General features: G+C 35.9%; 2 protein-coding genes across 2 annotated transcripts; one reads left to right on the forward strand and one right to left on the reverse strand.

Moving 5' to 3' along the window:
• The first annotated feature begins 1199 nt into the window (after positions 1–1199).
• Positions 1200–3385, forward strand: LOC103338514 (myb-related protein 306-like). Its single transcript, XM_008241727.3, has 3 exons — positions 1200–1604; positions 1871–2000; positions 2306–3385. The coding sequence occupies exons 1-3, from the start codon at positions 1472–1474 to the stop codon at positions 3132–3134; spliced, it is 1092 nt and encodes a 363-aa protein (XP_008239949.1). The 5' UTR covers positions 1200–1471; the 3' UTR covers positions 3135–3385.
• A 7377-nt stretch (positions 3386–10762) lies between these two features.
• LOC148915377 (uncharacterized) lies at positions 10763–11635 on the reverse strand. The gene has a single exon (XM_089041901.1). The coding sequence runs from the start codon at positions 11633–11635 to the stop codon at positions 10763–10765; it is 873 nt and encodes a 290-aa protein (XP_088898027.1).
• Between the last annotated feature and the right edge of the window lie 3413 nt (positions 11636–15048).

The raw sequence follows: 15048 nt of genomic DNA on the forward strand, positions 1-15048 counted from the left end.
TTTTATGTTCGCAGAACCAACCACCACGATGTCTTCAAGCATAGATTCCCAGAGCAGTCATATCCTGTAATTATTTCAAATTTTACTCTTTTATCGGTGGTCTGATGATGTGATGTAAGTGGAAAATTTTCAATTCGTGTACGTATGTGTATATATACAATACAATGTATATGGGCAAAAATCAATGTATAATACTAATGGAATGGACCCTTCAATAATACGAGTAAAATTATATTTTATTAATATACAATTTCTGATATAATTGTTAGAAAATGAAATCTTACGGAAAATATCCTAGTTTATTAAATTAAATTAAATTAAATTAAATTAAATGTATGGCAATGTGTACGTGGTGTGTGACATACATGTAGACTGTTGTATATTGAAGAGTGAGTATTGATCACATGTGAAGATATGATGGTCCCAAACCTTCATTGCAATAGACACGTACCCTTCTCGGTTGTCTCAGAAAACAAAAGACGAACCAATCAGTTTCTGTTTCTGGATATTGACTGGACCAGCGTTATCCCCACAAATCTTAACCGTCGGATTAGCAGACTCTTTGTTTGTGATGGAAAATTCAAAGCATAGGCATTGCAGCAGCTGATCGGCACCACATATGATGGGATCGGCCGGAGGGTTTATCGATTGAGCATGCAAAGAGTTCGAGAAGGAGAAAAACTCTCGTGGAAATGGGATATATCGAATATTGGGATTAATTATTGCTTTGCACACCCCCAACATCAAAATCATGCACGCATCACGAGGGTAGGAGTTTTAATTCATTGAAAGCAACTTCATGATACGTATGCCAAAGCCGAAAAAGGCCCTAAGCAAAAAGAGATTAATTAATGTATAAATTAACGAGTTCAGTAATAAATATAACTTGGGGGGCTTCATAAATAAAAATACGTACATAATACACAAAGCACACAGAGAGAGAGAGAGAGAGAGAGTAAATTAGGGTTCCTTTTCGGTGCCACCACAATACCCCTATTGAATGCCACACGGTTTTGTTGAGGCGCAGAGAGAGAGAGTCTAAGCATAGCTGACTTTTGCAAAGGAGGGCAGTGAGTAAATGCTGTTTTGCTGTCCGTTTTGACTCTTTCTTCTACTTGCTTTGGTCAGCAGCACTCATCACTCTCTCTCTCTCTCTCTCGTCTCCCTCTATATATATACGTATATCTCTACAAGACAAGCCCAACCCAGATGCCTGGACGCTTGTTTATGCAATCTTCCATCACTTCTGAGAAGAAAAAGCAAAAAAAGAAAGGAAGAGGGGCAAAATAAGAGAGTTTCGTTCCATTTCATTTTGGAGTTTCATCAAAAGAAAAAGGAACCCTTTTGCAATCTTGCCTCCTAGCTTGTTTTGAACTCAATCTTGGCTTATATCAGAAAGATAGAATTGAATTTCATCATCAATTTGAAGAAGTAGCTAGAGCTTATAGCTAGTTGTGGAAATTTGGAAATTATGGGAAGGCCACCTTGCTGTGACAAAGTTGGGGTGAAGAAAGGGCCATGGACTCCAGAGGAAGACATCATCTTGGTCTCTTACATTCAAGAACATGGTCCAGGGAATTGGAGATCAGTTCCTACCAACACTGGTAATTATTTTATTTACATAAACCCTTCATTTAGATTTTACACTGGTACCATCAATGCATCTTTCGTATTTTTATTTACCTTTCTTCTTATAGTAACTGGATTTAATTTGGGGTTGGTTTTGATCATTAAAGTCATGTAATTATTACCCAGTACTGTTTTTTTTTTCCTTCTTGAACAAAGTACTATTCCCTGCAGATGCATGTTGTCAGATTAATTGTAAATATATATCTTGACAGTATTTTTTGTTTTGTTTTTTGTTTTTCAGGTTTGCTGAGATGCAGTAAGAGCTGCAGGCTTAGATGGACAAATTATCTGAGGCCGGGTATCAAACGCGGTAACTTCACCGATCATGAAGAGAAGATGATAATCCACCTCCAAGCTCTTTTGGGCAATAGGTAAAGACTTGCTCCCCCATCTTTTTTTCAAATTTGGATGTTTGTTTATTTATTTTTTGGGCGTGAATTTTATTGATTACACTTTTATAATTTTATTATTATCTTTTGTTTATGGATTTTGATTTGGATATGGTGGGGGTTAGATACCTGCAAATCCCAATAGTGAGATTATATTATATTATGGGATAGGATAAATGGAATTTAATTTTTTAATCTTCTTTTTTATTTCAATCAGGGGAATTTTAAAAAATAAAAAAAAGGAAGGAACCTCAATTTGATGATTGAATTTTTTTTAATGGGTGCAGATGGGCTGCCATAGCTTCCTACCTTCCTCAGAGAACTGACAATGATATAAAAAATTACTGGAACACCCACTTGAAAAAGAAGCTCAGAAAGCTCCAGACAGGGCTTGATGGCCATGACCACTGTAACAGCCAAGATGGTTTTTCAGGTAATTCACATGATCAGCCAATCTCCAAGGGCCAGTGGGAGAGAAGGCTTCAGACTGATATCCACATGGCCAAGCAGGCTCTTTGTGAGGCTCTGTCCCTTGACAAGCCACCTACTCATGATCTTCATTTGCAAGACTTGAAGCCATCCATTAATCTTGGTTACAACAATAATGGTCAACCTAACACAAACACTTGTTCTAGGCCTCACCAAGCTTCCACTTACGCATCCAACACCGAAAACATTGCGAAATTGCTCGAAAGCTGGATGAAAAATTCACCAAAAGGACCTTCATCAGCTCAAAATCATAATCAAACAAACTCAGAAACCAATCTTCATCAGATCAGTTCCTTCAAAAACAAGAAGAACACAGCTGCAGGTTGTTCCGCGAGTACTTCTAGTGAAGGGGCACAAAGTGCAACCACCACACCAGAACAGGCTTTTGATTCCTTGTTCAGCTTCAACTCATCCACATCTGATGTGTCTCAATCTATGTCAGTGGATGAGAACAATGCAAATTTCACAGCAGAAACAAGCTGCCTGTTCCAAGATGAGAGCAAGCCCAATTTGGAGGGACAAGTCCCTCTCACATTGCTGGAGAAGTGGCTCTTTGATGATGCTGCGCCTCATGCTCATGAAGACCTAATTAACATGTCATTAGAGAACACATCCGTCTTGTTTTGAAAGAATAAAAAAACACGATCAAGTGCTTCAATTAGGGTTTCTTTTGTTTTCTCTGGAAATTAGGCTTTGTGCTTTTAGCTAGCCTTGGTAGTATTTCTTTTGCTTTTAGCTTTTTGCTTTTTCTTCTAGCCTAAGCAGAAAGATAACACCCCCTTAATGCAGGAACAGAAAAGTGTAAAGTCAAAGTATATCTATACTTACGTATCTGCTTTTGTTCTGAAGAATAATGAATTAAGATGTTTTTTTTTTTATGGTTGCAATTTTCATCCACCTAGAACAGGAAATCCTTGTAATTTACGCATCTTTTTTTTGGTAAATCCATTTTCTCTCCTTTCTCACGCTTACCCATCATTTAATGTTACGTTAAACACTTTTCCCTCAATCTACATATATAGGCAAGCGGTTTAGGAATTCAGGTACGAAATACGCTAAGTGTCGGCAAGAGAAATAAAGTTTGCTGCAAATAATCACTTGCTTTGTCTCATTGGTAGGTTCAACATTAATAATCGCATTAAGTTTGTTTAAATGTAGTTTGTCTAGTTCTAAAGAAAATATAGAGAGACTCTGTAGCTGTACTCTCTATTATTGAACATTTATATACCATATCTATTGCACTAGATAGTGCCAAAACATCAAATTATAGAATCCTTAAATAAGATATTTTATTTCAAAGAAAAACGATAGATTACATTCATAATTCAAGCCGTGATATCTAAGTCATATATGACAAGTTCTAATCCTAAGTTTTACTTTATACAATTTTAGAACCTTATTAGCTCTGTCACTAGTGACTCTAGACGATGTTGCATAATAGTTAGTAAAATGTTTCCTTATAAAACAACCTAAAAATAGGTTATACACTACCAAAATCAACAATCCAACAATCTATTTTTTAAGTCTACATTTATAGATTATCCTTGCAAAAAATTAGACAAATCGGAAACCGTTTCGACATCCAATTATATCCTACAAAATTAATGAACACGGTACTAAAATTAATTTCAATAACTCAATTGAGTGGTCAAATAATATCGGATTCAAGTGATTTTTTGTAGAAATAATCTTAGAATGATTTTTTGCTAATTAGATTGAACTATATGTAGTTTGATATATGTTAAAACTAAAATAATTCAATACATGTAGCACAGTGACACATCAAAAATAAATTTTTAAGTTTGACATATTTAAGGAGGTAGTTGGATCTCAATTTAAAATAAACGCATGATACGTAGGAAGAAAACTACTTCGTACGTTGGATCTTAATGACAATGTTGCAATCATAGAAGGTTTAATCACAATTAAGGACCGAAAAAATAAGAAATTTAGTAGACCAGTGATTTTCCTAAGTACAGTAAAGTTATAAAATTCTCAGTTATGTGGCACTAGATGGTTTTCCTCTTCTACTCAACCTAATTTGACTTGCATATAATTGAAGTTGGAAATTGAAATGAAACCATTCAACTGGTGTTAACTCTCAATGAGTATCATCCAAAGCTTATCTTTCATTGTCCAATTAGCATTCTCATAATTAAGTGGGTTTTTTGAGAGCGAGACGACAGAGGAAATTCTAAAGCCAAGAATTGCCTAGGAAATATTGAAAATGGTGGCCTTAAATGCACAGCATGTGAAGGGTTTGACTTTTTCTCCGTGATTATTTTTCAGTTGGACTTGCTTGACCACCAGTCCCTCACGAAACCTAAACTGTAAAAGCTTTTGCAGGAAGCTGCAATGTATACTGTGCATAAGTTCCTCATGAAACAGTGCTTTTGGCTGCTTTTATATCCTCTCCTTTTAAATTGGCATTATAAGCAACGCATATGAAGCCGAAATTTATTGAAACACAGCTAGCTTCACAGAGCCACAGGCTGCTCAATTCTGCATGCTTCAATTTTAAAGCTACAAAATTTACCTGCTGTGCCTAATTTTTGACAGAGAATTAGCTTCATTTCAAAGGAAGCTTCGTTTGAGACCAACCAAACATTAAAGTGGTGCATATGCGTGGACCGTGGTAGAGTAATGGGTTTTAAAGCCAAAGTCATGAGAGCCCATGTTCCTCGCCAGAGTGACAACCAAGCTTGCTTAAGTTCTTTCCTTTTTCAATTTAATACTCTCTAATTGATTACTCACTTAGACATTATAATTTTCTTTTTTAGAATGTGACTCTAACACCATCCGTCATGTGATGATATATCAATTCATGTAATATAATATGAGTGGACGATAATGGTAATTTATATTATACGACACATCTTACGATGGTATTCACATGTGACTATATTACAATCGAAATATCTTGGAGTGTAACAATCACAATGTCAAGCAGCGTTATTCAAATGTTATATGCAATTAGATAAAACGAATCTAAAATATAATTTAATATATGTATATATATATAATATGAGTATATTAGTAACACCACATTACAATAGATCTGTCGTAATTACAAACTAGGTATTCTTTTTTATGACACAGAAATTTCTCCCTTCATTTGGTCCATGACACTGATCTCACTAAACTTGCCCTTCAGTCCAAAAGACGACAAAGACAAAATTTCCCTATCCCGTCATAAAGAAAAGAAGTGGGACGTATTGATTAAAAAAAATTTCTCTATCAAATAGAGAAATTAATTGGACAAAAGCATGTGCATCTTTAGACAAATGGGCTTTGACATCGCAACCTAAAACCTGAATTATGGAAATCATGTGGTACAAGTTTCACAAGTATAGATCGATCTGCACAAGCCACAACCAAGGTGGCTTGGTCCCGTGGGAACTGGGGACCATGCCTTATTATCTCACAGTATTCTTATGTAAGTAGGGTCTGCTGAGCTTTAAAATTGTTCTGTTTCATCACCATAAAAATGGCCAACAAACTTATAAATCATATTCAACTCATGAAATGCAGCTAGCCTAGAAGTGGTCACTATTAATTCCGTCACTAAAAGAAGAAAAATAAAACTTGTATATTATTTTGCCTCTACTTTTGCCCACTTCATATCTATATCAACTCTGTATCAACTATTATTTATCATGTCAGATGCATTATTAATTTACACTTCTGCAGTGTGTGGTGTGTGCTTATGTAATCACATCAACAACAACAACAAATAAAGAAGGGGAAAAAAAATACATGCTTTAAATGTTTTTTTAAAAAAATTTCCTGCCAGTTAGGTGAAACTAGATGTTGTAAGATATCAGAAATGAGAGAGGGAAAAAATAGGTAAAAACAAATATATGATTTGGGCTCAGCTCATCTTTTTGATGTTTTTGGTTCAAAAGAGGCCCGTGGTGAGAAAGGAAGAAAATATGTGGTAGGCTATAATAAGGGGTTATAGTAAAGGGTTATAATGAGGGGATTCTTATTGTAGAAGCTCTCAAAAAATATAGAGTTGGGTGTTGAGGGAAGTGTGACCAATGATTTGGGTGTGTTGAGAGGGAGGGAAACTCTCATGTAACGGGGATAACACTTTTTGTTATTCCGGTTAATAACGTAATGACACGTAGGATAAATTTTTCACGTGTTATTATGTTATTGGTCGATAGCCGAAGATAGTAAAACAGTGTTATTCCCGCTAAATGTAAGTTTTTTTTTATTGAGAGGAGTCTACTGGGGAAATAGATTCAATAGTTAATGGGACTCATGAACATGTATTGGCAGCAATTCCTTTGAGCCATTACAAACCCAGAAAAAGAGGAGTAGATCACTAGGAAGTAGCCCAATATCAATTTGAAACCCAATCTCAATTTAGTCTTAATTCCTAGCCCAACTTAACCCTAAATCTTGTTCACCATTAACGGTCCAACCCCATTTTCTATTGTTCCTCAAACACCCAACTCAACCCAACCCAACCTAATACATCAAGGTAATTACAAAGAAGTTGTAACTAATGGTTTTTCTCCTCCTACATTCACAATGAGATAGGAATTACAGAAATTCTCGTTGGGTCAAGTCCTCATCAAGTCTTGGCCCTAATGGAGGCAAATTTTGAGAAAAATCAGGGCAAGTACGAGGTTTAAAATCCCCGATCGGGTTCAATTTCTAATTTGCAAGAAAATTGAGAGGGGGTAAAATTAAGAGTGAAATTCTTTTTCAGGTTGACTGTATCTGTAGGTGCAAACAAAAAAGTGATAATTATTAAGATTAATGGCTACCAATGACACATCAACTAGTATACTAATTAGGAAAATGCTTCCCTCCTTACCAAGTAAGTAGGAACTCCTACATTCTTACTAATAGCAGTATGACATGTGTGCATAAGTTTTTCTTTTTGTGTTTTTTATGAATTATTTGTTCATATACGTTAAACAGTGATTTGTAGGAATAAGGAGTATCTCCTTACCAGTAATGAGGCATGTAGTAAGAAAAGAAAAAAATAATGAATTCAATTTGAACTAACAGCTGTTGCACCAATACAATTATACAGGTTACGAAACTCTGTTAGATTCTCAACTGAACAACCCCAAGAAAATTGAAATTAGAGAGAAAAAGGGACCGTTGAGGGACTAAAGGGAAAAAAAACCTAAGAAAAGAATGGTTTCCTTTGAATTTTGAGGCGTGATGAGCCTTTGGTTCCAAGGAAGACATAGGCCTAGGGCATAAGACGAGGCAAGCAATTGGAGCAGTAAGACTGAATTCCAAGCAAAAACTTAAAGGTAACATAAGATAGAATAGCATAGGATGTTGCTGGAACATAGTGATATATATATCGTCGGAGAAGCCACTCATGATCGTGAAGCCTGGATGTTGTGTACAAATCTAGGGATGCTCGTTCCAAATACAGAATGGTGGCACCGAATCATCCCTGTACCCTTTATCCCTAAACTTGCTCTGATTTCCTCAAAATAGCTCCTTAGTGTGCCGTATTGAACATCCCAGATGCGACTGTCAGTAGGTTAGGTCGTCCGTGAACACAATCACCTTCTTGATCATCTGGTCTGACTTCAAGTTCTCATTCATAGCCACTTCCAGAATCAATCAAACACCTCCAAATCTTATGTTCCTTATTACATTCCACGAAGGAGGTCCTCACGGATCTCATAAATTCGAACTTAGACGTAAGATCATGTCCTTGTATCAAGTCTAGCTAATATTTTCCACCACTGTCTTTTAGCATCTTGATTTGTACCACTTTGCAAAACCCAAGCGAAGGTGCCATTTAGCAGTGTAGCTCGGAAGTCTGAGTGTCGTATCCACAGAGAGCAGTGTAAAGAAAATAACATAGTTGAGACAGAACAATTAAGATTGAGAAGTAGATTTATGCAAGATTTGATTTAAATAAAATTCAATTGATTAAAACACTAAGGCATTGGGGTTTCACTTTTAACATAAGCATGCAACTTTTATTAATTTGATCCACAAAATATTTTCCATTGTAGTTGTTCAAAATAATTAAAGCTCTTTTTAATTTCCTCTAGAAGTATTCTAAGCATAACTTGTACCATTGGCAACAAACTATCAAAAAATAATCTTCATCGAAATTTTATTAATCTTTAGTAATTCTCTTCTCTTTTAAAAGCATGAAAATTTTTACTACACAACGGGAAAAACATGATTGAACCCATGAAATAGAATATCAAACATTTATCAATTAATTAAAAAGAAAAACTACAAATTTCATTTGAACAAAACTACAAATTCATATTAAAGCTTAAGTTTGGATCAAACTAATAAAAATTACATACTCATATTAAAAGATTTCTCCCTAGCCTTCGCTAGGGAGTTAGTTTCCCATAAAATAAAACTAAAGAAATTAAAACTAGAAGAATTGGAGGAAGGAGAGAGAGCTTCAAGAGAAGATTGTGAGCTTGGTGTGTGTTTTGAAGCTTGAAGACTTCTCTATTTATAGGGCTAAGAAGGAGAAACATCATGATGGATTCCAACACCATCATTCCTATTTTAATGCAATACCTAACTAACTCCCACTTCATCTTGCCTATGTTAGTGTGGTTGGAATCAATTCCGTTGTTGAATTTTTTTCTCTTTTTCTTCCTTTTTTCCTTGTGGCTTTCATCCTCTTTTTAGATAATATGCATTGAATTTGAGCTTCTTTGGAGTGGATGACACCTTACAAGCATGTGAATTCCATTTCTTCTTGTTTGCTTCCATCCCATACTTCTTTTCCTTTCTTCTTTTGGCATGGGTGTGACACTTCATGCATTCTTTTCAATTCTTTTCTTCTTGTGCTAGTTGCACTTCTTCCTTCATCATCATTGCTTCGTGGATATGTTGAAGTTCTTTAATTGGCCACTAGCATATTATCTTTGGGTGGCACACTTCTTGGCATGCAAATTGAGTTGGTTTTCACAATACACAAGCCTACATAGGAAGTCATTGATCAAAGTTAATAAAATGACATTAAACCAATTTGACCAAGTAAAAATATAAATGTATAAGATTATTTAATTAGTCATTATAATTGCTTTTAAAATTAAATATTAAGGGAAATAAACATATATTATTGTAATATTATCACATCATATTTCCTCAATTAGTTATAATAAAAAAATTAAGACGAGAGTATTTATGGCATTCGTCGTCTATTTAACTTATTGTTGCAGTGATTTCCAATTTTGTTTTCGATTTGACTGTGCGGTTGTAGATTTCCTCACCATTTTCTTCAAGGTGTGATCATGCAGGATAACATTTTGCAAACTCAATTGCATTAGATTCACCTAACAACTCTAACTGAGGGACAGAAAAAGGTCGTCCATTATCTATAGGGCATCAAGGAATTTGCTTTGAGTTTGAGCTAATTTTTCCTATGGGTTAGACTGAATTTCAGATGGTGTCTGGGTTGCATTGGTTTTCAAACTAATGTAGAAAATGAAAATAATTAAATCAAATACAAAGATATCCTGATGTATGTTGACCATTAGAAAGAAAAGAACCATTGCAGAAATGCCAACCGAATTTTAGGCATGTGCCCAATTACCAAATCAACTTTTAATTTGTACTTTTAACTACGTGGTTTCTTAAAGTGTTGCAATTTATCACCTAATTTCGTCTACCTTTTTTTTTTTATGAACATAACACATCCCTTTTAGAAGGGGTGACTAGGCATGGGTATGGAGGAAGTCGATTTCAGCGAGCCCTAATATGTAGATTAACTAAATATTACCGTGTGTGCGTTGTAAAACTTGACCTTTATTAAAAGCTCATGTGGATATTTTACTTTTGAACTTGAACTTTATTAATATTTCCATATAATGAATCAAGTTAAATTTGATGATAAGGAAGACAATGCGTTGATAATAATATTAAGATGCAGCGATCAATAAGATTGAGGATAGACACAATGGTTTCCTTTGGAACTCTGAGGCCAAAGGAGCCTTTGGTTCTAAGAAAGACATAGGCATAGGACGGGGCAATCAACTGAACCAGTCAGACTGAATTCCAAGCAAAAACTTATTAAATGTAATATCAGTAAGATTGAAGACATAAGCGTAAAGCGTGGCAGTAGTTTTCACTTTGGTACAAGATAGCAGAGGTTGTTGGTGGCAGACTTGAACATATGGTAATAAACCAAACTATAAATTAAAAGGTTATTCCAATCCAAATTATTCAACGGATTTATTTGATATCTTGATCGCCAGCATATCCACACCACACCAGTTCAGATTGAGTCTCAGTCAGTCGAATACCTCAAGAGTTTGATACTCTTCGTGACCAATGGCTGCTTCCATGAGATGGTGCGGGCCTAATTGCCCACCATTTTTCAAGAAGGACTTGAACATATTGCGGGAGAAGCCACTCATGATCGTGAAGCCTGGATGTTGTGTACAAATCCCGGGATGCTCTTCCTCGTTGAAATACAGAATGTGTGGCACCGCATCATCCCCGTAACCTTTATCCCTAAACTTGTTCCGGATTGTCTCAAACATGCTCCGTAGTGCATCATACTGAACGTGCCAGATGCGGCTGTCAGTAGGTTCTAGATGGGTGGTGAACACAATCACCTTCTTGATCATCTGCTCTGCCTTCAAGTTCTCATTCACAGCCACTTCCAGAATCAAATCAAACACCTCTAAAATCATAGGTTCATTGCTATTACAGTTCATGAAAAAGGTCCTCACGGATCTCATAAATTCAAACTTGGACGTAAGATCATGTCCTTGTATCAAGTCTAGCTGATATTTTCCACCTCTGTACTTTAGCATCCTATTTCCTCCATCACTATATTTTATTATCTTTCCTTTCCATGGCTCTTCATTCACTTCAGACACCAAAATTTCCAAGCCCGCCTCTGCATAGGCCTCTGCATCTTCATAGTTCAGCGCATGATAGCCCACCACCAAGCAGTTTTTGAATTTGCCCAAACCCTCCCCATGCTTTATGTCCTCTACCATTGCCTTCCACTGAAGCTCAACCACTTCCCGGACATCCTCCTTTCTTACATATTTTATGATCTCATTTGGAAGCAAAGCATCCGGCTGTATTATTCCACCTCTTAGATTGCCTCTTGCTTTTGCAGCTGCCCCCTTTACCTCCTCCAAATACTTCATAACCACATGGCGCTCTAGGGCTGCACGATGGTAGCAATCGTCGGAAAGGAGCTCTCCGTATTGACGACTGTAGTACTTGGTCAAGGGCACCAAAACCTCATTCCTTAGCCGTTCCCACTCTTGTAGTTGATCTGATTCCGGAGGGAAAACCCTCCTCCCGATGTTTTCATGCAGCAAAACAGAGCGAGCGCGGTAGCCCCTTGCCGGTTCTCTGTTAGTGCAACACTCTGCAGCCGCGGATACGGCATGCTGCTGATCCTGCTGGTGCTTTGTTTGGATTTGGAACAACCCTTGCACTCGTCAAGCACGCTTGCCCCGGCACCATTGGTTTATGCATCTGAATCATCATTTCAATTTTCAAATTGAGCAGTAGTTGCTGTTCTCTCTCCGCTTGAGCCTTGAGTGTTTAATTTTTAGGGTTGGTTTTTCATTTTGTTGGAGAAGATAAGAGCCCGTCCGGTAACGTTTTTGGAGAATGTTTTGAGAGTATTTTGAGAATGAAAACATGAAAACAAATTTGCATTTTCGGAAATGAAAATGCGTCTAAATTAATTAAAAACATCTTTAGAAAACAAAAATAATGAAAACGTGTCTGGTAGTACAATTATTTTTTAGGTTTATTTTTGCTAATTTCAGTTCTAATTTTTTTTTTATTATGATATTTTTATAGGCTAAATTTATTATAAACAATGAAAAAAAATTAAAGCACAAAAACTATCTTATCTCATTTCTTTTTTCTTTCTTTTTTTCTTCTTTTTCTCCTTTTCTCTCTTTCCTCTTCTTTTCTTCTTCTTTTGCTTCGCAAGTCTGTTTTATTTTTTTTTCATGTTTCCTTCTTTCTTCCCCTTTTCTTCTTCCTTTCCTTCCCAGGCTGCACCCATTCTTCCTTCCTTCCGTGACATGAATCTCATACACCCACCCATCTCTCTCTCTCTCTCTCTCTCTCTCTCTCTCTCTCTCTCTCTCTCTCTCTCTCTCTCGTTCCACTAATTAATGGTTGTGGTGGTTTGATTGGGTGATTATGGTGGTTGAGCTGGGTATGCGGTGGTTCTTCTTCCTGTCTCTGTTTTTCTTTTCTTTTCTTTTCTTCTTCCTCTGTATTTTTTTTTCTTAGTTCTCATATTTGTGTTATTTTGGGTCGGAGAAGATGGGTGTTGTTCCTGTTGGTGGGTTTATCAGTTGTCAAGAGAAAGAGCTAGAGTTGTTGATGGGATGCATTCTTGTGTCTTCAGAAAACACTGAAAACGAAATCACTGAAAACAACTTTTTTTCATTTTGAACTTTTGTTCACAAAGTCAGATTTGTTTTCAGAAAACGTTTTGTGAGGGAAAACGAAAACGATGCACCGAATGTGTATTTGTGAAAAACAGGAAACAAAAACAGAAAACATGCTCTAAAAACACTACCGAACGGGCCCTAAGCCTCGGAACCAAATCACCCACTTTTGGGCTTGTTTCTCAATATAAAAGTCCATGGGTCAAAGTTGTGGCTGCTACCAATTGGGTCTGATGGGTGGACGTTGGGTTGGTTTTTGACAATGGGCATATGGCGTTTTAATATTTACCCTTTAAGACCACAATCAGAGAATTCATATGGGCTACGGTTGCCAATAATGGTCCTCTCCGTATGGAGAAAAGGAGGGGCCCAATGGGAGTAAAAAAAACTTACTTGTAATTGGAATAACACTGTTTTGCTATCCCTAATTAATAACGTAATGACACGTGAAAAAGTTATCACACAAGTCATTGTGTTATTGGTCAGGCATAGCAAAAAGTGTTAAAGAGTTTATCTCCAATGAAAGGGGCCTTTTGGATTGATTGATGGGCAATTGAGCCTTCCACCATACCATCCAATATAATTTAATCAATTCAAGACAAGATGCTATTTGTCCACCTTTCTTTCACTCCATGCACTGCTTTTCATATCATATAATTTGAGTTTGTTCATCTCATTAAGCTGATATGTGGACCCTAATTTGTTTTAAGATCTCATTATTGATGAAAAAAAACAGCATAAAGCAGAAAACAAAAGAGGGGGGGAACTTCACTTTATTTGATACTTGTTCACAAATCTTTTGCTAAATATGGATTGGTTTGGACCTCTAGACTACACGCAACATGGAGCTATTCTTTTTGTTTGAAAAGGAAATGCTTCACCATATATACATGGTGATGGTGGTGGTGGTGTGTGTGTGTGTAAGTACTGAGAACTAATAGCTGATGAAGCTACAAAGCACAACTTTTTTTCACCTAGCTAGCTTGATGTGGGATTTTACTTTTCTTGGCAAGCTTAAGATTCTTTGGTGAGAAAGGCTACATTTCTTGTTTTCTATTGCAAACAAAGGAAGAAGATCGAGTTTCTTGTCTAAATGTGGTAAAACTGTGTCTCAACCTGTGTATTGTATAGACTACAAAAATATATATAGATCTTTGCTTTTCATAAAGTCGTAAGAAAAATGTGTAAGTTGTAAAACCCACTAAATCATTTCCAACTATAGTCACATCAAAATTCAAAATTCAAAAAAAAAAAAATACATCCACCCAAAAAGGAGGAGGAAGAAGAAAAGGATAAAAATATTAGTAGGCTAGTAACGACAAAAATCTTTAGTGTACATATGTTTCCATTTTTGTTAAACAAAAACAGTGTCCTTCCATTGCTCGATTATAGCATCATCAAATTTTTCGTACAATTTGTAGACTTTATTGTTACCTCAAAGGTTAAATCCTAAATCTTCATATCCAAAGTCCAATTTTGAACACAACACTTCATAATTATGTGTACTTGAGATTTGAAACTCCGAACTTTAAATTTTGAAAATCGATTTCATTCTTTACTTTATTCTGTTCATCTCATTTCATTAATCTATTCAGACCACCAAACATTATCTAATTAAGAGGTCAATGTCTAAATCATTTCAAAACAACCGTTGCAAAGTAGTGATATCAAATCTTTCAAAGTTTTTCAAAACAACCCTTGCAAAGTAGTGATATCAAATCTTTCAAACTTTCAAGCAAGGCATTATATATGTGTTTGTACATGTGGATGTGGTCATGTTTATATAAGACCCAATAACCAACGGATTACTTAAAGCCAAAACCTATCTGTACAATATTAAGAGTGCTGTGAAAGCCAAGGCCAGCCGATAGCTGAATGCCACCAACTGAGCTCCATATTACCCTACAAATAATTACACCAACTTCTTCACAGGCCTACAATGATTATATTGCAAAATAGAAGTTTGTAGTTGACTTACTCCAACGTACACAAACCAACTGCTTCATTTCCTCTAAATTTGTTTTAAGTGCGTATGTTTTTTTTTCACCAAATGATCGAAAGTACTTGAATTTAATAATTTAATTGAGTAGTCAAATGATATCAAATTCAAGCGATTTTTTTATAGAGATGATCTTTGA

Source organism: Prunus mume, linkage group LG7 (assembly GCF_029339155.1).
Source record: "Prunus mume cultivar Tortuosa linkage group LG7, ASM2933915v1, whole genome shotgun sequence".
NCBI lineage: Eukaryota > Viridiplantae > Streptophyta > Magnoliopsida > Rosales > Rosaceae > Prunus > Prunus mume.